The following is a 22,339-nucleotide window of genomic DNA, read 5'->3' as shown; positions in this document are numbered from 1 at the left end:
AGCAATAACTTATCATTTCAAGAAAGCCTATATATTAAATACTGGATATTAAGTTGAAAACTGTCCATCTTTGCTTCTTACAGGTTTTCTTTTGTTCTCTGCTGTACACTTTTTACTTTGTTCTTTTTCTCCCCTTTCCTCTCCCTTACCGACCACCCCAAGGCTACAGTTGAGCATGGATAAATTTATATATAGGTATTGATACATACATACACACATATATATATACATATATGCACATATATATACACACATATATATACACATGTACATACATATATAAATATATGCTTTCCCTAAGAAAGTCTGCTCCCAATCTTGTTTTCATGTTTGTGCCTATTTATTTTTTCCTATTTCTCCTAACTCCTCTACTTTACTTCTATTTGTTACTTTGCCCTCTTACTACTTAACCTACACCCACTCTAGCAACCCCCCTTCCCCTCGCATTCCCCTAAATCTAAATGCCCTTCTATACCCCATTTCATTCTATTCCCTCACTCTCCCCTCTAAAGATCTCTCGATTATACTCTCCTCCTTCCCTATTCCATTAGAATATTTTATTTCTTTTTTTTTTTAATTTAGAAGACTTTTATACTCTTCTAGATGTGTATGTATTTTTAGGTTTCCAGAGCTAACAGCTCCCCTCCTCTGTCTAATTCCTCTATATTGGTTCTTCCTCTTATACCACATTTGGATAGGAAAATTACTCTTTTAGCTGTTTTTGAATTATTTTACTTTTTAAAGTCATATAATACTCAGGTCTGCCCCAATCTTTATTAAAAGCTAGCTAATTGCTTGTAACAATCATAGGCACAGGTTTTACATTTTCCATACATAAAAGATAAACTTTTTATCTTTATTGAGTCCCTTGTAATTGGTCAGAGGTATATACCTTACATTTCTATTGACTCTAATATGTCAAATCTTCTATTTAGTTCAGGGTTTTTTGTTTTGTTTTGTTTTTAACTGAGTCCTGAAAGTCTGATAATTGATCAAATGTCCATTTTTTTCCATTCAAAATTATGGTGAGCTTTTCTGGGAATAACACTTGCAGCTGGAGGCCCAGTTCTTTTGCTCTTTTGCTCTCTGGCATATCATATTCTAAGCACTCTGGTCCTTTAATGTAAGAGCTGCTAAATCTTGTGTTATTCATGATACTTGAATTGTCTCTTTCTGCCAGCTTGCAATATTTTCTCTCTGACTGGGAGTTCTGGAATTTGGCTATAATATTCCTGGGAATTTTCATTCTGAGATCTCTTTCAGGAGGTAATTGATGGATTCTTTCACTTTCTATTTTACCATTTGCTTATAGAATATTAGGACAGTTTTCCTTGATAATTCCTGAAAAGATGATGTCTAGGCTTTTTTTTTTTTTATCATGGCTTTCAGATAGTTCAATAATTTTGCAATTATCTCTCCTGGATCTGTTTTTCAGGTCAGTTGTTTTTCCAGTGAGGTATTTCACACTGTCTTCTATTTTTTTCATTCCTTTCAATGTGTTTTATTGTTATTGATTTTTCATAAAGTCATTAGCTTCCATTGGCTCAGTTCTAATTTTTTAAGGAATTACATTCTTCAGTAAGGTTTTATACCTCCCTTTCCATTTGGCCAATTCTACCTTTTAAAGTGATTTTTTCTTCAGGGAATTTTTATGTTTCTTTTACTATTTGGCTAACTCTGTTTTTTAAAGCATTCTTCTTCTCATTGGGTTTTTGTACATCTCTTACCATTTGGTCTAGTCTGGTTTTTAAGGTATTATTTCCTTCAGTATTTTTTTGTTTCTCCTTTACCAAGCATTAGATTAGTTTTTCATTATTTTCTTGTGTTACTCTCATTTCTCTTCCCAATTTTCCCTCTACCTCCCTTACTTGGTTTTTAAAACACTTTTTGAGCTCCTCCATGACCTGAGACTAATTCACATTTTCTTGAAGGCTTTGGATGTAAAAGTTTTGACTGTGTTATCTTCTTCTGAGTGTGTGTTTTGATCTTCCTTGTTACCATAGTAACTTTCTATGGTCAAATTTTTTTCTGTTGTTTGCTCATTTTCGCAGCTTATTAACATTTAACTCTTAGTTACAGTAGGATTTTGCTTCCACGGTAGAGGATGCATTGTCCCAAGCTTCTGGGGTTTTATGGAGCTGTTTTCAGAGGTACTTCTAGGTACCTGTAAGTTTTCAGTTTTTGTAAGGTGGCATGATCTAAGGAGCATTGTGTTTACTCCTCTCCTCACCTGTTCTCTGGTCAATGAGTGACCACAAGCATGCTTTTATGTCCTGGAACTGTGAGGATGGTCCCCAATTCACTGTGGCTGCAAGCTATGCTGTGCAAGTGGTCCTCCTTGCTCTGGGACAGTTACCCAGTACTGTGATCTAGATATGAGTGTGGGCAAAGCAACAAAGTCCTATCTTGGTGCTAGCAAAGAGACCCTTGTATATTCCTTCTGACCATTTTTTTTTTTTTTTACCTCCTTACTGTCTATGGCCTGAAAGCTCTGGAAACAGCTGCAACCACTGCTGATTCATTGGTTCCCAAGGCCTATTACCAGTTTGTTGGGCCCAGGGGAATGTGCTGGAATATGCTCCACTCTCACCCAAGTGAGACAGACTTCTTCTGTTGACTTTGTCAACAGTTGTCTTTGTCATCTCTGGGCTGAGAGGTGTGTACAATGCCACAGGTACCACTGATTCAGTTACCCTCAGGCCTGCTTTTGGTTTGCTGGAGCCCAGTCTATGCTAGACTGAGTTTTTCTCTCAGCTTGGTGCAACAGACATTACCTTCTGATCCTCCAGGTTGTCTTTGGCTTGAAACTTGTTTCATTCTGTCTTTTTGTGGGTTCTACTACTCTAGAATTTATTTAGAGCCATTATTTAAAGGCATTTGGAGGAGTTTGGGGGGAAAGCCCTTGTAAGTCCTTACTATTACTCAGCCATCTTGTCTCCCATTCAGTTGTGCTTTCCAAGGAGTCTTCTCATTAGTGAATTTTTTTAACCTCTTATTCCATTTGGGCTATTCTACTTTTAAAGGAGTTCTCTATTCAGAGAACTTTCATATCCCTGTTACTGTTAGGCCGATTCTGTTTTTAAAGTTTTGTTATTTTCTTCAGTATTTTTGTGACTCTTTTACAAGGCCATTAATTATTGTTTCATAATGTTCTTGCATCACTCTCATTACTTTTCCCAATTTTTCCTCTACCATTCTTTTCTCTCTCTTTTGTAACTCTTCCAGGAATTCCTGCATTTTTCTTTGAGGCTTTGCTTGTAGCTATTTTCACGCTGTTGTCTTCTAAGTTTATGTCTTCATGTTCTCTGCCACAGCTGCAGCTTTTCATGATTAAATTACTTTTGTGGTTTTTATTTGCTCATTTTCTCAGGCTATTTCTACACCTTAAACTTTATGTTAAAGTTGGACTCTGCTCAGCTAAGGGTGGGGAAGCACTATATCAACCTTCAGGCTTTTTTATGCTTCTGTTTTCAGAGTTTGTTCTTGGGTCTGCAAGTACCAAAAGGTGCTTCCAAGGTAGTGTTATTATCCTGGCAATGGTATGATCACTGCTCTCCTGGCTCTGGTCTTTACGCAGGAAGAGCCCTTGCTACCCTGCAGCCAAAAGTTCTAGCATTCTTACTGTCCGTGAAACTGTGACCAGGGTCCCTGCTTCCTTGTGACCAATCACAAGAGCTCCTCTCCACCTTGTAATAGTGACCCAGAACTGCTTATAGGCAATAGAGCTACCATTTAGCATCAGTTTCACTCAAGGTTCCTCGTAATCTTTCTCTGACCAGTTTTCTGATGCTCTTATTATATCTGGGACAAAAGTTCCAAAAACTCCTGATACTGTTCCTATAGTACCTGCTTTCAAAGCTCACAGCTATTGTTCCTGCCTTGCTCCAGGACTGTACTCATCCCAGTTTTTCAGTCTTCTCCTGAGGACCTACTTAGTTGACTTAGGCTGGGGAAAAATGTAACTCTGATCTTTTGTAGGCTCTGGCTCTCCAAAATTTTATCTGAGGTGCTATTTTAAAGTTTTTTGGAAGGGAATATGGGGAGAGTACAGTTGTATCTCACTCTTACTTTGCCACCTTGGCTCCAGCAAATATATATTTTAGAATATACAAATTAAAAACTATTTGTGAAAGCATGAAATGTTCACACTTACCTTTGTATTCTAGATGAAAGCCAGTGTAACTGACAGATCCATCACTTCGAAAAGCCAGATGCATAGTGTTAGATCCACTTTCTATTCTTTCTGGTAATTTGCTGTCTTGAAAACTTCCAATTAGTGGACTATTACTATCTGGCCCATCATATATATACAAGAAGTCATAGTTTGGTTCAATGCTGAAACTTTTCAAATATAAAAAAAACCCACATTAGATTTATAACACATCATTTTCTAAATAGATTCTTAATAATGTTAATATAAAGGGACACAATCATACAATAATGCTTAAGGTTTAGCACAGAGTTATGCACAAATCATCAGCTAGGAATAATTTCTGATGGTAGATCCACTTGTTACACTAACATATTAAGGGTGAACAGCTAATAAATAGTAATAGAATTACAAAATAAATGCAATACTGATCACACATCCTAAATTAAAATGAAAAGTTCAGGCACATTGTCAATGTTTTCAAATGTCAGGATGTCTGACAGAGTTTTAAAGTTTATTTTTTAAAAGTTTTTCATTGGAATGACTTGAAATCATGAAGACAAAACCTATACTATGGCTAATCATCAATACTATTGTTCACAAAGGAATCTTAGGAATTGAAAGCATTTCTGCATTCACTATAAGTTTAAAATAGACATAAAATTACATCTAAACCAAAAGTTGGCATGCAAACCTGGCATTTAAATGAGTAAAGAATTGTGTACTATAAAGTACTTTTTCTTTTCTTGAAAAAAAGTATTCATTCTTTTACTAAGCTTAATTAAAAATGAAAATAAAATATTTTACATACTGCAATACTTTGTAAATTAAAAGTATTTTAGCATTTGAAATTACTACAGTCAATATACACACATATTTTAGATCACTCAATTTAGGTGAACTTTGTACTTTCTAAAAAGTTAACTAATAAACTTTCTAATATATACTTTATTTTAATACCCTTAAAATACAAATTCCTGGGAGGCAGTTTCTGTATAACTACTTTCTATAGCACCTAGTATACACTATTATGTAAAGAAGATGAATAAAAAGGAAGAAGAAATCATAGAACAGTCTATAGAATGGTTTTATACTTTCTTTAAAATTTGTTCTATATATGATCTTAACATTTTCAGGAAACGTCTCTAAATTTGACTTCTTCGACTTAATGTTACTGCATAACTTTTACCTGAGGTGACACTTATGGCATAAAGAAGAGTACAACTTTGCCTAGGTATCATTCTAGGAACACCAGCAGACTGGTGCTAATGAGGGAACTGTTCTGTTTATGGTGACCTGAAATTTAGTGCTCTTCCTATTAATTTTTTCCTCTAATAAACTAGAGGTTTACCTGTATAGTACCAAATATCAGTCCTCAGAATTTATATCCTGTTAAAAACACATTGTCTCCTGACTATAAATTGGGAGGGAAATACTAGCTGTGAAGCATTTATATTTTCAAACTATATCCATAGTTAATTTCATAATCTGTATTACTAGTAAACAAAATTCAAATTTTGTGTCACATTTCTAAAACTCTTTGATTCTGACATATAAAATATATCTTATAAGGTTTGTGCTTATATATATATGTATGTGTGCATATATATGTATATCAGTGATCTGTAAAACTATGATATGGCTCATAGTTTATTTTTTACAACTTGGTCTAATATGACCATTTGAAATGGAACAGATGATTCACATTTATTAGCAAAAATCCTTTCAAGAATACATCATATACGTATATCTATATACATATGTATACATAAATACATCCAAACATATATATGTGTATGTATACATATCCTGTAATGAAGACCATTCAGTGGAGCATCTTCAGAGTTAGTCTTACAATTTTCAGTGACCACAATGACGTTTCATATTGTTAAGTTGTGATAAGTGTTCACTTAGCATACATTAATTGAGGAAATCAACTTAAAACCTTAGGGGTCAGAAATTACTGAACTATGGAAGAATGGTGGAAGAAGAATACATTGATTAGAGAATCATTGCTTCACTAATCCATGTAGAAATACTTTAAAATTTTTCAGTTTTAGGCTGGAAACATCGTTTTGTTTCTTATTCATCTCTTACTCACACCAACCCCTCAGGAGACTTTTATAATGAATATTAATCAACCCATGTATGGGAGAAAGCAGGAGAAGATAGGCAGATAAATTCACATTATTCCAAAAGCTTTTTTGAAAAATAAATACAAGCTTGGAGTCCCTTACCTGATAAATGCTAAAGATATAACATAATCCGAATTGACTGTGATAGTCCAGTCACAGTCTCTACTGTGAGGGTATGGATGAGGAAAGTTTGGTGAAAGAATAAAGCCTGAAGAACCTGTTAAGTTGCCTCCACAGGGTGCTTTAAGAAAGACAAAACATATACACAAAGTACATGATTACTACCAGTTTGCTTATTAGTAGGTCTCCTGAAGACATTCTTAGAATTAAGCAATACATTTAGCAAAGAAGCAATCAAGATATTTCTGAATAATAGTCTCTTAGTATCACAACTGTATGTCAAGGAATATAACGTTAGCTTGGGCAAACAATTTAACATTTCAGTTTCAGAAACATCTGTAAATTAGGGAAAAAATACTTGAACTACCCTCAGAGGCCTTATATTTAAAGTGTTTTATAAAAATCAAAATACCATAAATTTTTGATAATTCTTGTTTTGTGCTGATATGAAATAGAAAATAGATATACTTATCAGCATAAATCCAGATAATACAAACTGCTGAATTTTAGAACTTCTTTCCATTACTTTTTTGTTTCATTTTCATGAAAAACTAAAATACTTATAGGAAGTAACAGAAGGATGTTTTCTGCTGTTTCCCTTTGAGTCTTAGATATTCCTGAAGTATTAACAATAGTTCATACAACATACACATGATATGACATAATACAGTATATAATAGCATATATATTATATGTGATAATATAACACAAATGTAATGCAACATAATATAACAATATAAGTAAAATTCATGTTTGAGTCATATATATATATGATATAAGCACACATATACATAATGTATTTATACCTGTGTGTATATAAACTCCGGTCTGATGCTTTTGACCTAACACCTAATCTTTCCATTCTCCATTAACATAATCATGAGTAAAAAAGTATTAAGCAATAGTGAATTCAATGATGTCATACAATTAATCTTAGAGCATTCTGAAATTAATGCTTTGTTAAATCAAGAAATACAATATTTGCAAGTCATATATCTTTGCCTCCATGATAAATCAAGTTGTTTCTGTAGTTATTATGGTGAGGTTTCTATTATTAAAATGCCTTAATGGAGAAAATGAGATAGAATCATAACCTAATTTTTATTGTAGGAATTTTATTAAAGGCAAGAATTTTCAGGGTCACACGGAAACAGTTTGATTTTCAGAAAATATGTTAGGACCTACCAGAACTAAGGGAAAAAAAAGCCTTAGGAAATGATGGTATGGAAGCTTCTAAGGGAAAATAAAGGTGAACAGATATCTGTGACATCTTTGAGACACAATCAGGTTAGTGTCCATAATACACTTTATATTTCTGATCCTTAGGGAATAAAGAATATTCAGGTAAATTTAATCAGTTTCTTACTGCAGTAATTAGTCACAAAACTCATTGGAAATTATAGGGACTGTACTTCTCTTTTCATTGCTGTAGGGAAGTAATGGAAGAGGAAACCCCCAACTAGCAATGCAGATTTGTCTGCAGCTTTTCCATAATTTGGTGTCTTAGACATTGTCTTGAGCACTATGAGATTAAGTGACATGTTCCAGGTCACGTAGCCAATATTGTGACAGAAGTGGGACTTGAATCCAGGTCTTCCTACTACTGAGGCCAGCTCTCTATGCACTAAACTACATTATCCCTTATTGGAGAAGACAATTCTGGATAATACCCTACATTTTGTTCTCTCTCTGTTCCAATAGTACTGTCTTGGTCAGATCTATAATTGCAAAATCATCAGTGTAGTTTAATTATTTCAGTTATTTAAAGAGAGATTCAGATTGTTCAACCCTCTATATGAAAGGATAGCAGTATTCATTGTCTTCTTGATTGGCTCCTGAGGTCTCATAACCAAAAGATTATGTGGATATCGTAGGGTAGTTCTAAGGTCATTTGTGCTATGGACTTTATTATATGAAATGTACTTGTTTATTTACATCTCAAGTAAAAAGGCAAACAGTTACAGATATCCCTTCTACATCATGATTTTCCCTGCTGAGGTTTCTATATATCGCAGGTCAGCATTAAAAATTAAATAGAAAATTTGGGGGAGTTTTTCAGAAGTCGCAGATGACATACAAAGACCAGCAGATGACACAGAACCTAAAATCAACTACTTAATCCACATTTACTAATAAGGTACTAGAAACACCCCATAAAAGGAAAAAAAAAATAAATTCAGATTTATTTTCCAATATGGAAAAATTTTACATGAATTTTTCAGATTGTGGAGGTGCTGTACCCCTAGCCCCTCTGATATGGAAGGGATAACTGTATATATAGTTAAAATATTCCCAAAATTTTTTATCGGAATTTGCATCAGGATGGAATGAATTGGTTAGAACTCTAAGTTTATCATCATCATTCACCTCCTCATACAATTCAACAAAAAATTTACTCAGTACCAATTGTATGCAAAGAATTATGTTCAGATTTTTCCATTACATAACTGAAGAACATCAGAGAGAAAAGAAAGGAGAAAATCTCATTAATAATAATATATATCTAATTCTGCAAGGGATTTTATCTTTATTCTGAATGTCTTAAAAATAATGATTAACAATTCATTAATAAATAAACGAGGTTCCTTAATGCCATGGCTATTGCTAGGGTTTTACACAAGGAACTTCATTTATTTATATAGCTATTAATTTTCCAAAAGAGAATTTTCTTTAAACACTCTAGATATATAAATTAGTTTTGAGTTAAGAATTGATGAAACTCTGGCACATTGTCTGTTCTGTTTGTGATTTTCCTGGCAACTATTCTAGGTGTCAATTACTAACAATTACCTCAGCTTTTTTTTTTTCTTTTTGGACCAAATCACTTTTATTTGCTTCTACCATTTTTTCCAGAAAGCCACCCACACAACTGTCTAAGTTACCTACCTTCACGCTGAATACTGCTACATTACCCTCTGGCAATGTCAAAGGAATCTTCACACTGTCAGTTTTGGTGGGGTGAATTCTATTGACTCTCTTAAAGATGATCCCATTCTGTTTAGTACTTGCTATGAGGATGACTAGTTCTACATGCTAGCAAAATGCCTTATTCTCTGGGGTCTAAGACATAGACTTATAGTGTTCCTAAAATGTACACAATTTAATACTGAACATTGTATTTTCAATCATGGGATTCCTTCTTATCAGTTTCAGAGGTCAAGTTTTCTGCAGCTTTAGCAGTTTTTCAGCCTTTTTTAAAACAGGTTATTTTCTGCCACTGAAGAGTTCTAATATATATCCTCTCTTTAAGTTTTCCTCTATGCAGCTTCCATTCCCCCAATTCTCTTGAGCCTCAAGGGGAAAAAAGCATGATTCATATAAAAGCTTGCTCTCTCTAACTTCTTCAGTTTAAGTAGATATTTAGTCTCAGTTTTTTTCTGAATTGAGAATTGTGGACAAAGTTATCTACTTATCAATTACTATGCATTTTCAAACACTAGTCCATGGCCCACGGAATGATTTATTCTTTTATTTTTTTAATTCATTTCATAAGTGACTAAAGCCTCACTCTGAGGAGTTCATGTTGTATCTTTCTAAAAGAAATAAAGAAATAATAACAAAGTGACAAAACATAGAACATTATGGTTAGAATTTACCACAGAGGCTACCTAATTCAGCTCAGAATCATGAATGCTCCCTATAATATCATTTACAAGTAGTCCTCTTGCCTTTGCTTACAGATTTCCAATGACTAATAACTCACTGCTTGAGGAGGGACATCCCATTTTTCCCAGCCCTAATTGGTAGGAAGCTTTTCTCAACCTAGAGTCCCTATTGCCCCATTATATAAGGTACATTCACTAGTCTTTACTCTGCCCTCTGAGGGCAAGCAGAAAACTTCCTGCTTTTTTTCCATACAGAATCTCCATTAAGGTTATCAACCATTTCCATTCAACTGTACTCTTCTGTACCATAAAGAGTTTCACCATTTCAAATGGAGGCTCATAAAATGTAGTTCCAATTCCCTTATCATCCTCATTCCTTTCTTCTGAGTAGGTTCTATATTGTCAATATCATTCCTGAAATGTGACATGAATAACCAGAAAGAAAAAAGAAAACAACCATTCTACAGCTATTCTGAACACAAAAGCAAGACAAATATATTTTTTGCTCTATAATTTGCTTTCCTTAATTTGGTCAAAGATTTTGGCTTTCATGTCATTTTGTTGATTGATATTTAGTTTGCAATCTACCAGTTCAGTACTCTACACTCTCAATTAGTGGTTCATCAAATGATATCAGTCTAATTGCAAATATTTTGCACCAACAATGGAACATATAATACAATTTCCACTCAAAACAGAGATACCTTAGATATCCCTCCACCTTAAAAACTGAGAACAGAGCTATGGATTGCTAGAATGGAAAGAAACTTAGAGATAATCTTATTTAGTGCTTTCATTTTACAAATGAGAAATTTATATTTCAAAAGGCCAAGTTATTTGCTTCACAATATAATGTTATTTGATGGCAGAGCTGGGACTTAAATTCTTATGCACTGGTTCCTAATCTAGCATCCTTTGTACTATACCATATTTTACATGTATTGTAGGACATTAAAGAGGAAAAAAACTCAATGTTTCCCTTTTGTGTTCAGGATTTCCAAATTATCTGGCACAAAATATGGTATGTGACACTTTCAAAATACGCCTTTCCTGCTCAACTCCTGAGTTGTAACCATGACTGAGAAGCTATGAAAGCAGAAATTCCAGGAAAAGAAAAGGCTTGGTGAATCAGTCAGGCTTCTCTCATCACCCATAGGAAGGGAAAGGTTAAGGGTTCTGCCAGCCTTAGATTTTGCCTGAAGAATTTCTGCAGAAGCTAATCAAGCTGAGATAATCATGGTTCCCTCTCCTTCTTCCTCATTCCCCAGGCTACTCTGCTTTTGCTATTAGCATCTTGTCATCAGCTGCACTAAAAGTTCCAGACCAGTTCCACATCCAGGTTCAGATCCCACCTGTTTTCTTAGGGGAAAATAATTGCTTTAGGACAATTCTTTTATTTTCCCCATACTTGCACAAATTTCCTAGGCTAGCTGATGCTCCTGGCATTGGTAGCTCATTAGGCATTCATCCTGTTCTTGCTTCCATCTTCTAATAATACCTACAAATATATACATGTACACAAACACTCACTTGTGTATTTGTATATATCTAACACATACATACATAAACATAATATATATACATATATTCATATCATATAAATATATGTATTATCAAAATGTAGTCATACATGTTTGTGTGTATGTATATCTACAAGGTTAATGGTGGATGAAGGGAAGAGTTAAAAGTCTTCTCTGCCCATTAATAGGCATCAATACCTGTTGTTAATTTCTATTGAGGCACTGGGTCAGAGGATCATGTCCTCTGACTCTGAAAAGTGTATAAATACTCTGAGGTGAGGTTTTACTTTGGGGCTTACTCATTAGAAGTGTTTGTTTGACCAGACAAGACTCTGGGCAACAGCTAAGGAGTACCCCAGTTTTGAAAACCCAGATATTGGTGCTTCTCTCTCTGGTAACTATGTAAATATTGCTTATGTCAGACAGTTGGAAGCCCTGTCTGTAGATTTTTATTTCTCTGTATTTCTGTATTTTCTCTGATGTTCAGGGTGCTTTCTCCCCTGAGCTTAGTGAATGATATATGTGTTTGATTAAAATAGATTTTTGACCTCCTCAAAAGTTGCTTTCCTTTTAGAAAAGCAGATTTAAGAACCTGTACAGCAGACCCTCCTGTGTATGTCATGGTCCTTGCTGTTACAGTATATAATTTAACAGAGACTAGAACTCAGATTTTCTGACTCCAAGTCTGGTTATCTTCCTACTGCATACCATTTCAGTATAGAGGGTAGCCTGTTTTCAATAAATTTCAATAAAATTCAAGAAATAACACTTAAAACAATACACAATGTCTCTGATGTTGTCAATTTACTTCAACAGAGTTCAAACAAACAAACATACATGTGTGTTGAATACATACCTATACAGACTGGTGGGCTTGGCTGCCAGAAGTAACGGTTTTCCACCTGAATGCAAGTTATTCTTTCCTCTCCTTGCAGCTCATAACCTGGATCACACTGAAAAACAACTGTGTCCCCAGGTTCTCTCCCATCCCCATTTCGAGTTCCATTCATGGGAACGCCTGGATCACGACAAGCAGTAGCTACAGAACCTACCAAGAGAAAAATAGAAAAAAATTTTATTTTGATATCCCCTTAAACATTCTGAAGAAAATTCCCTAAAGCAAGTACAGAATCCTTTACACCTCTCTTCTCTTTTGTGAAAATAAGTTAAAAATCTGCAGGTCACTTAAAATGTTTAACACCATCATTATTTTTATTTGCCATCTGCTTTAATTACTCACTTTGCTAAAGTGGTTATAGCACATGCATAATATTTTACTAGCTACAGTAATAGGAAAATTCGAGATAATTTGGAAGAAGAAAATAATATGAAAAAACAGGAGATGTTTTTAATTTTCCATAAAAATCAGCAACTCTCAATTATTCAGGTTAATGATAGAAAGCATTTGTTTGGATTATCAGAATAGATCTACATTATGTCTTGCAATTAGATGTCAAACTGTTATTAAATTAAGAAAACATTTTAAGGCCCAGTGAGTGAACTCAGAAATAGCTGGTGGAGATCCGAATTGACATTCACAATTCATAAAGTTTAATCTCTTTTCCTTTCAGCTAATTTTCAATTATTTATTTCTGACAGAGAAAACAACCCTTCAAGGAAACATCAATGGACAGTAAAGAGGACAGAAAGAAAAAGTCAGGTTCCTGTTTTAAAGAATGCTATTTAGAAAGCACAAGTAATATCTTCAAGAATATAAGAGGATAATGTTATATTTTAACATGGTGAATATACTGCTTAATTAGTTGCTTATACTGGACACTTTCTCTTGGGCTATCTTTTATTTTCTGAAATAAGAGTATAGTTAGGTAACAGAAAGTGGACTCTGCTATTCTGCTACACGGGTTTAGTCATTAAAATTTCTTATTGATGAATAACATTTCCCAAACGTGAAGCATACTTACTAGTCAATATAAGTAGAAATTAAGTATGAGATAAAAAACTAAAACATTTTTGCCTTAAGCTAATGATAGATGTTTTTCAAATGTAAGTCAACATCAAATATCTATAATACATTATTACTTGGAGTCACTTTAAACTGAAACAGATTACAGTTGTAGCTGTGTAGAATAGGATGAAGAATGGTTTTCCTTTAGTCTATCTCTTTGATTTGTGTTACCTAAAAAAGGTAGAAGGAGTTCAGTGTCCACCCATCACCCTCTCCAGGGTGCAGAGAGTCAAAACTAGTTTCAGAGCTGATGAAGATGCAAGCCAATGAAGAGGAAGATGAGTTTCTGGAGTCGATGAGATCTCAGATTAACTAAAATGTACATTTGACTACAGAAATTCAAGAAAAGAAGGAAACAATCTCTCCAAATAATCAGTCAACCCAGAATTAAGAAGTGCAATAATAAAGAATGGCAGAACCTAGTAAAATTAAAGATTTTGGGTTATTTTGTCCCTTGGAATTGGTAGAATTCAAAAAGCATAGTCAATCAAGAAAAGTGTCAAACAAGCACTGTGCCAAGCTTTGGAGATATAAAGAAAGGCAAAACAAAACAAAGTCAAAAACATGATCCAAATTCTCAAGGGGTTCCCATTCTAATGAAAAAGTCAGCATGTATACAATTATGCACATATAAAATATATTCAGAGTATGTGAAAATTAATTTCAGAGGGAAGACACTGTGGTGGGTGAGAGGGATGGGAAGAGAGACTGGGAAAGGATTCTGAGGAAGGTGAAATTTTAGCTGACTCATGAAGAAAGCCAGGGAAGCACGTATACATAAATAAAGAGGGAGAATATTCCAGGCACTGTGGATAGCTAGTGAAAAGACATGGACTTAGAAGATGGGGAAATAACAAAAAGAAAGAAGGCTGGAGTTATTGAATGACAGAGTCCATGTCAGAGAAAAAAATATAAGACTGGAAAGATAGGAAGAGGTGAGATTATGGAAGGGTTTTAAATGCCAAACCAAAAGAAAATATTTTTAATACTGGAGATAATCAGAAGCAACTGGTATTTATGGAATTGGTAGTGAGTAGTGGTGAACTGATCAAAAGATTACTACACTTTACAAAAATGAAAGGATTGAAGTAGGGACAGATCTGAAGCACAAAGACCAACTAACCAGAAGGTCATTTTAATAGTTTAGGAATATGATAATGAGAGTCTGCACCAAAATGGCAGCTGTGAGATTGGAGGGAAGTCAAGATGGATAGAGATTAGATAGAGTTATATAGACAGGCATATAAAACATATATACAAGTATATGCATACATGTATACAGATTTGCATTTATATAGGCACTACAAATGTGTGTATAGATCTGCTGTGTGTGAATTTGTATGTTCTAAAAATAGAAACAAGACTTGCAAATACATATGTGTGGAGTCAGTACATAAGATTTGAGGAGGTGTTTTATTTTTTTTTTAATTAAAAGGAAGAGTTCAAAACATGTGCAAAGGAAGGAAGGAAAAAAAAAAAAGGATTTATTAAAGACTTTGCCAGGCACTTTACAAACATTATCTAACTTGATCTTCACAATAACCCTGGAAGGTGATGTTATTATTATCCTTCTTTTATAGTCGAATAAATTGAGGTAGAGAGAGATTAAATGGCTTGCCCCAAGTCACCCGGATAGTGTCTGAGACATGATTGGAAATCATTCTTCCTGAATCCAGGTCCAGGTCTCTAACCACTGTACCCACTAACTGCCTTTTATTTTTGTTTTTGTCACAAGCGATAAATAAAACTTTATTGAAATAAATATTAGATTACTGTACATAGACCCAAGAAAGGGAAATATAGTTCAGTTATCTGTCGTCATACTAAGAAGGCACTGCAAGGTCCAAACAGCAGTTCCACAAGCCAGACCAGCAGCTGTCTGTACTCCTGCTGAACATCTGGTGGCAGGGCTGGCATCTCACAGTTTGGTTCCAAAATAGACCTAGGGCTCTCTTAGCAGCTGAACGGTGTCAGTCACCCTTGAATAGTAAGACACTGGTATCACTCAGAGACAGTGGCACAGTGCCCATTTTCTCTGATGTCTCAGCCAAATAGCAGCAGCACAGTCAATGGCTGGACCTAAGAGGAATCTACATAAAGACATCCCCAATGGAGGCTACAAAGCTGAGTAGCCTCCTGGTTAATGGCTGACTTGTATAGAAAAATATTGCCAGATATGGACTGGAAGGTAACATCACTGGACTTCAATTTCCTCTGTCCTGATTAGGGTTAGCATGACACTGAGGTTGCAAATCTGGGTGATTGAGATGATGGTAGTACCCTCAACAATGATAAGAAAGTTAGAAGAAAGGGAGATTTTTTGAGAAGGTGGTAGGGGTGGGGAATGAGTTTTGGACATGTAGGGTTGGAGATACCTTTGGGACATCTGGTTTGAGATGTGTAAAAGACAGTTGGTGACATGGTGATAGAACTCAGGAAAAAGACTAGGACTGGGCATATAGATCTGAAAGTCATTTGGAGATGATAATTGACCCTATGGGAACTGATGCTCAAGATAAAGCCTGGGTACACCCATGATCAGTGGGTATGATTCTTTAACAAAGGAGACTGAAAAGTTGTCAGTCAGAAAGAAGGAAAAGCAAGAAAGAACAATATCACAAAAATGTAAAAATGAAAGAGTACTGAGAAGAAGAGAGAGTGCTATGGGAGGTTTGAAGAAAGAAAAAGAAGTCTGATAAGTGGAACAATGAAACAGTTATGGAGGCTAAAATGACTGGTAACGTTAATTACATTTATGTTAATGAAAGAACTTCCCCACCCATTAATAGGCCTCAGGTGGAACCCATTGAGGGAATCTTCTTTTTGTAGGAAGCCCCATACCTTTTGTTAATTGTTAATGAAGCACTGGGTCATGAGGGTCATTATGCCCTCCAAGTTTGAAAAGTGTATATGTACTCTGAAGTGAGGTTTTGCGTTAGAGGTCTTCTTTGGAAGAAGGTTTGTGTGTCAGATAAGACTGTGGGTAGTTGTTAAGAAGCCCCTTAGCTTTGAAAATCCAGATGTTGGTGCTTATCTTTCTGGTAACTATGTATGTATGCAATGGTCAGACAGATTTATCTGTTGATCTCTGATGTATTGCTTATGGTCAGACAAAAGCCCTGTCTTTTGGTCTTTATTTCTCTGTATTTTCTCTGTTAGTGTATGTGAATAAAGAAGATTGTTGACCCCACAAAAGCTGTTTAGAAAAGCAGATATAAGAACCTGTACAGGAGGCCCTCCTGTGTATGCCAGGGTGCTTGCTGCTACACTTGTCTGGCTGCATTGAGGACCTAAATGTGACTAATAAAACAAAGTGTAGTTGACCCAGTTAGTAATTTTGTTATATTAGCTAACATATATTTAGTACATTCAGATTCTCAAAACATCTTACATAAGGCATTTCATCTGATCCTCCCAACAACCTCATGAATAGATGATGTTGCCAGCACCATCTTTGGGATGATGAAACAGAAGCTGAGATGTTAAGTAGAATCATGGAGTTAGAACTGGAAGGTACTTCAGAGGATATCACATCCAACCCTTCCTTTCAGAGATGGTAGAACTAGGGTTCAGTTAGGTTGTGTGATGTGTCCAAAGTCACACTTGTATCCAGCATCAATGCTGGTATTTCAAAATAGGTATTTTGACTCCAGAACCAACACTTTTTCCATGTGCCATTTGTCCAAAGTAACACATGTGGTAGATGTTTTAGGAAGGATTCAAACTCAGATCATTTTAATACTAAGTCCAGAACTCAATCTGCTATATCAGAAGAGTTTCTGGGAAAAAAAGAAACAAGGAAAGTCAGCTAATTAAGTCCACTATAAATTTATTTTCTAAGTTCATTCTAAGCCAAAACCTAAGCATGACTCTTGTTTTCATTTCTAATAGATTCCCTATCACACTTCCCACAGTAACTCTCAAAACTACTCTTTTTTTAAGCCCTGATGTCCATACTCTTCTTTCTCAACAGTTGACCTGGAATGCTAGCTTTATTAAAAACTTTGCTACTGTTTATTAAAAATAAATACCCATATTTGTAAAACACTTTTAAGGTTCAGAAAATGCTTTCATCACAAGAAAGTTTTGGGGCAAACAATTTAAGTGTTATCATTCACATTTTGTAGGTAAATCCAAAGCCAAATAAGTTAACTGACTTGTATAATTTCCTAGAGCTATTAAAAGTCAGAAGTAATATTCAAAACTAAGTTTTCTGACACTAAATATAGAGTTCTTTTCGCTGTGTCCATTGAGAGTTCCTTAACCTTTACTCTTCCATACCCCAAAGCCTATGAAATAAGACATTTTCTGACTTGATGCTCCAGTCTCAGATAATGAAGCGTACTGAGCTTTCTATGCACCAATGTTAACAATTCTATCTGTACTCTTGATCTCATTCTAACCTGTCTTTTAGAGTTCATTTATTATTCTTTTATTCTCACATTCCTCTAACCACTGAATCCTTTTACTCTTTCTAAAAACATACTCAGTCCTCCCCAGCTCCCCATCCAAAAACCACAGCTAGTGCAGAAAAAAAAAAAAAAACAACTTTCTTTGCTACCCTCTTAAGTTATCATTTCATGTTGCAATTCTTTTTCACTGCTAAGTTTCTAGAAATATATATATATATGTATATGTATATGTATATGTGTATATATATATATGTATATATATATGTATATGCATATGTATATGTATATGTATATATATATATGTATTTTTTCCTGGATTACCTCGACTTTCCTCTCCACCCACCTAAGGTTTAACTCCTTGCAACACAGATTTCCTCAGTATCACTTTACTGAAAATATTTTTCTCATGCCAGTAACTACTTTGGAAAAATTCACATATCATTTTGCAGGACTCCTCTTCTTTGACCTTGCAGCATTTGATCACAGAGGCAATCATTGCATTTCTGCATGAGCTGGGAATGACAGCCTCATGGAATTCATTACATTATTTTGAATGGTAAGTTAGTAATTCTTATTCTAGTAGAGATTGTATGAACTAATACTCTCTCCACTTTTTATTTTCTAATTCTTCAACATGTGCATCATAATTTGTTTCTTATTTTTCTATTCATCTAAATTAAACTTTGAGTTTGAAGTCATTGTCCAGATAAAGTTTCCCTTTGTGCACTTTTGTACATTCATATGATTTCTCCATTTTTCTATGTGCTTTCTTCATCTCTTTTGTTCAAAGAATCTTGAAGCTGCCTATATATGACACCAGACAAAATAGATTCCTTTTATTTGGTTGTTTCATTTGTTCACTCACCTTCTCATTATTCCATATAAAATAATGTATGGCATAAATACAAATTCATATAAAGATAAAATCCATTGTAACCTTGCTGTCACATCTTCAATGCAGTCATAGAAACTGAAATTCTAGGGGGCGAAGCCCAGATGGCAGAGTAGAAGGATGCACCTCTAGAATGCTCTCCCCTCAAAGCCCATAAAATACCTGTACAAATGACTAAACAAATTCCAGAGCAGCAGAATCCACAAAATGACAGAGTGAAAGAGATTTCTAGTCCAAGGTATCCCGGAAGGCCAACAAGAAAGATCTATCACACCAGGCTTAGAGCAGAGTGCAGCCTGGCATTAGCCATGCTGCAGCAAGGACAGGACTGGAGCAAGCTTCAAGACACCACCAGCAGCAGCCACAAGTCCCAGATTCTTCAACTCACAAACACTAAAGACAGTCTCAAAGGTCAGAAATAAAGCTCTTTCACCTGAGTGAGAAGGGAATGCAGCTATCTAACCCCAGCCCCAGGAAGGGCCAGCTTCCATTGTTGGAACCCTGGCCTAAAGACCCTGGGGGAATTGAGCACCTGATCTGGATCACAGCACTGAGCGGTGGCCCTGGGGTGAGGAGGAGTCCTGGCTGACCTAGTGGAGCTGGTGGAGGATCTGGAAAGGGAATTCTGCTCACAGATCAGAGCACATGCCAGGAGAGGAGTAAACTCCTCTCCTTTGAGGGTGCCACTTTGAAGGGACTAAGAACTTACAGGTCCCCAGAGTATACCCTCCTCTTGACAAAGAACTCAAAAGTCAAGTAACTGGCTGGGAAAATGTCTGTAAAAGGAAAAAGAATAACACAATAGAAGGTTACTTTTTTGGTGAGCAGGTATTTTCTTCCATCCTTTCAGATGAGGAAGAACAATTTAGGTCTTCAGAGGAAGACCTAAAAGTCAAGGATTCTACATCCAAAATCTCAAAAATAAATATGCAGTGGGCTCAGGCCATGGAAGAGCTCAAAAGGATTTTGAAAATCAAGTAAGAGAGACTGAAGAAAAATTGGGAAGACAAATAAGAGCAATGCAAGAAAATTATGAAAAGCAAGTCAACAGTTTGTTAAAGGAGAAACAGTAAATGATGAAGAAATTAACACCTTTAAAAATAGACTAGCTCAAATGACGAAAGAGGCTCAAAAAGCCACTGAGGAGAAGAATGCTTTAAAAAGAAGAATTAGCCAAATGGAAAAGGAGGTTCAAAAGCTCACTGAAGAAAATAGGTCTTTAAAAATTAGAATGGAGCAGATGGAAGCTAATGACTTTATGAAAAACCAGGAAATTACAAAACAAAACCAAAAGATTGAAAAAAATAGAAGACAATGTGAAATATTTTGTTGGAAAAACAATTGACCTGGAAAATACATGCAGGAGACAGAATTTAAAAATTATGGGACTACCTGAAACCTATGATCAAAAAAAGAGCCTAAACGTCATCTTTCATGATATTATCAAGGAAAAATGCCCTGATATTCTAGAATCAGAGGGTAAAATAAATATTAAAGGAATTCATCAATAACCTTCTGAAAGAGATCTGAAAAGAAAAACTTCTAGGAATATTGTAGCCAAATTCCAGAGTTCCCATGTCAAGGAGAAATTATTTCAAACATCCAGAAAGAAACAATTTGAGTATTGAAATACAATCAGGATAACACAGGATCTGGCAGCTTCTACACTGAGGGATCGAAGGACTTGGAATGTGGTATTCCAGAAGTCAAAAGAACTAGGATTAAAACCAAGAATCACCTACCCAGCAAAACTGAGTATAATATTTCAAGGGAAAAATGATCATTCAATGCAATAGAGGACTTTCAAGCATTCTTGATGAAAAGACCAGAACTGAATAGAAAATTTGACTTTCAAACAAAAGAATCAAGAGAAGCATGAAAAGGGAAACAGGAAAGAAAAATCATAAGAGACTTACTAAAGCTACATGGAAAGATGATATTTGTAACTCTTTCACAGTATTTGGGTAGTTGAAGGGATTACATACACACATACACAAACATACATATAGACAGAGGGCACATAGTGAGTTGAATAGGAAGGAATGATATGTAAAAATAAAATAAAATTAAGGGGTGAGAAGGGATTGTATTGGGAGTATAAAGGGAGAAATGGAATGGGGCAAATTATTTCTCATAAAGAGCACAAGAAAAATCTTTCTCAATGGAAGGGGAAATGGGGAGGTGAGAGGGAAAAAGTGAAGCTTGCTCTCATCATATTTGACTTAAGAAGGGAATAACATGCACACTCAATTTGGTATGAAAATCTACCTTAAACTACAGGAAAGTAGGGGAGAAGGGGAGAAGTAGGGTGTGGGGGAATTATAGAAGGGAGGGAAAATGAGAGGGGGGATAATTAGAAGTTAACACTTTGGGGGAGGGATAACATTAAATGAGGGGCAGGATAGGATGGAGGGAAATTTAGTTAGTCTTTCACAACATTACTATTATGGAAGCCTTTAGCAAAACTATATATATATATATATATATATATATATATATATATATATATATATATATATATATATAGCCTATATTGAATTGCTTGCCTTCTTAATGGGGATGGGTGGAGATGGAGAAAGGGAGAGAAGTTAGAACTGAAAGTTTTAGGAATGAATGTTGAGAATTGTTTTTGCACGTAACTGAGAAATAAGAAATACAGGTAATAGGGCTTAGAAATCTATCTCTCCCTACAAGAAAAGAGAGAAGATGGGGATAAGGGAAGGGAGGGGTGTGATAGAAAGCAGGGTAGATTGGGGGAAAGGGTAATCAGAATGTATGGTGCTTTGGGGTGGGTGGAAGGGACAGATGGGGAGAAAATTTGAAACTCAAAATCTTGTGGAAATGAATGTTGAAAACTAAAAATAGATAAGTAAATTAGAAAAAAAAAGAAAGTGAAATTCTAAAAGGTATGAGGAGCTTGTACCACACTCATGTGTGCATTGCCATTAACTCATAAAGGTCTTTAAGAGATTGTGGAAAAGACATTTCAATGTGGTTGTCATTATGTGATTGAGCTGTAAAAATTAGCATTCAGTTTGTCTAGAGAAACGTTACTAGTCCCAGCTCCAAAATGAGTAATTTTTTGATATCTCAAGCTCTATTCATTCACAAACATTTTTAATGGTCTTTTCACAGTGCCATTATTGAACCAAAAAAGATGACACATAATTTTGATAGCAGTGAAATAAATTTCCCAAATGCAAGGCTTCAAATTGTTTCCACAGATTTAAATGTGTACAACGTAGAAACCAAAATGTTAATGAAATCTATGTCTAAATTTACACTTTATATTAGACGATGCATGCAGAGTATTCCCATCAATTTTTTTCTATTCATTCTACCATTTTTATTGATCCTTTAAAATTCCAGCGTCTAAAGGAAATCATATATAAATTTTTCACAATATTTAAGTAACCATGAAATGTTTCATGAAGGAGGTAAAATGTGAGTTGAGCCTTTAAGAAACAGAAAGATTTTCATAGGCAATGATGAAGAAGTTGTGTGTGTATGTGTGTGTGTGTGTGTGTGTGTGTGTTTTA

The 22,339-nt window shown here is 35.0% G+C and overlaps 1 protein-coding gene across 3 annotated transcripts in view; it reads right to left on the bottom strand.

The window, feature by feature from the left end:
- Window positions 1-22,339, bottom strand: part of CSMD3 (CUB and Sushi multiple domains 3) — a 1,632,969-nt gene that overhangs the window by 334,790 nt on the left and 1,275,840 nt on the right. For all 3 annotated transcript variants that reach the window (XM_072603249.1, XM_072603250.1, XM_072603251.1), the window contains 3 exons: window positions 12,387-12,578; window positions 6,388-6,526; window positions 4,154-4,341 (listed from right to left, as the gene is read on the bottom strand). In XM_072603249.1, the coding sequence (XP_072459350.1) occupies window positions 4,154-4,341; window positions 6,388-6,526; window positions 12,387-12,578 (519 nt within the window). The remainder of the gene's footprint in view (window positions 1-4,153; window positions 4,342-6,387; window positions 6,527-12,386; window positions 12,579-22,339) is intronic.

The sequence above is a fragment of the Notamacropus eugenii genome, chromosome 4 (genome assembly GCF_028372415.1).
Source record: "Notamacropus eugenii isolate mMacEug1 chromosome 4, mMacEug1.pri_v2, whole genome shotgun sequence".
In the NCBI taxonomy this organism is placed as follows: Eukaryota; Metazoa; Chordata; class Mammalia; order Diprotodontia; family Macropodidae; genus Notamacropus; species Notamacropus eugenii.
Note: the sequence above shows the minus strand (reverse complement) of the source record. Positions and strands in the feature narration are given on the sequence as shown.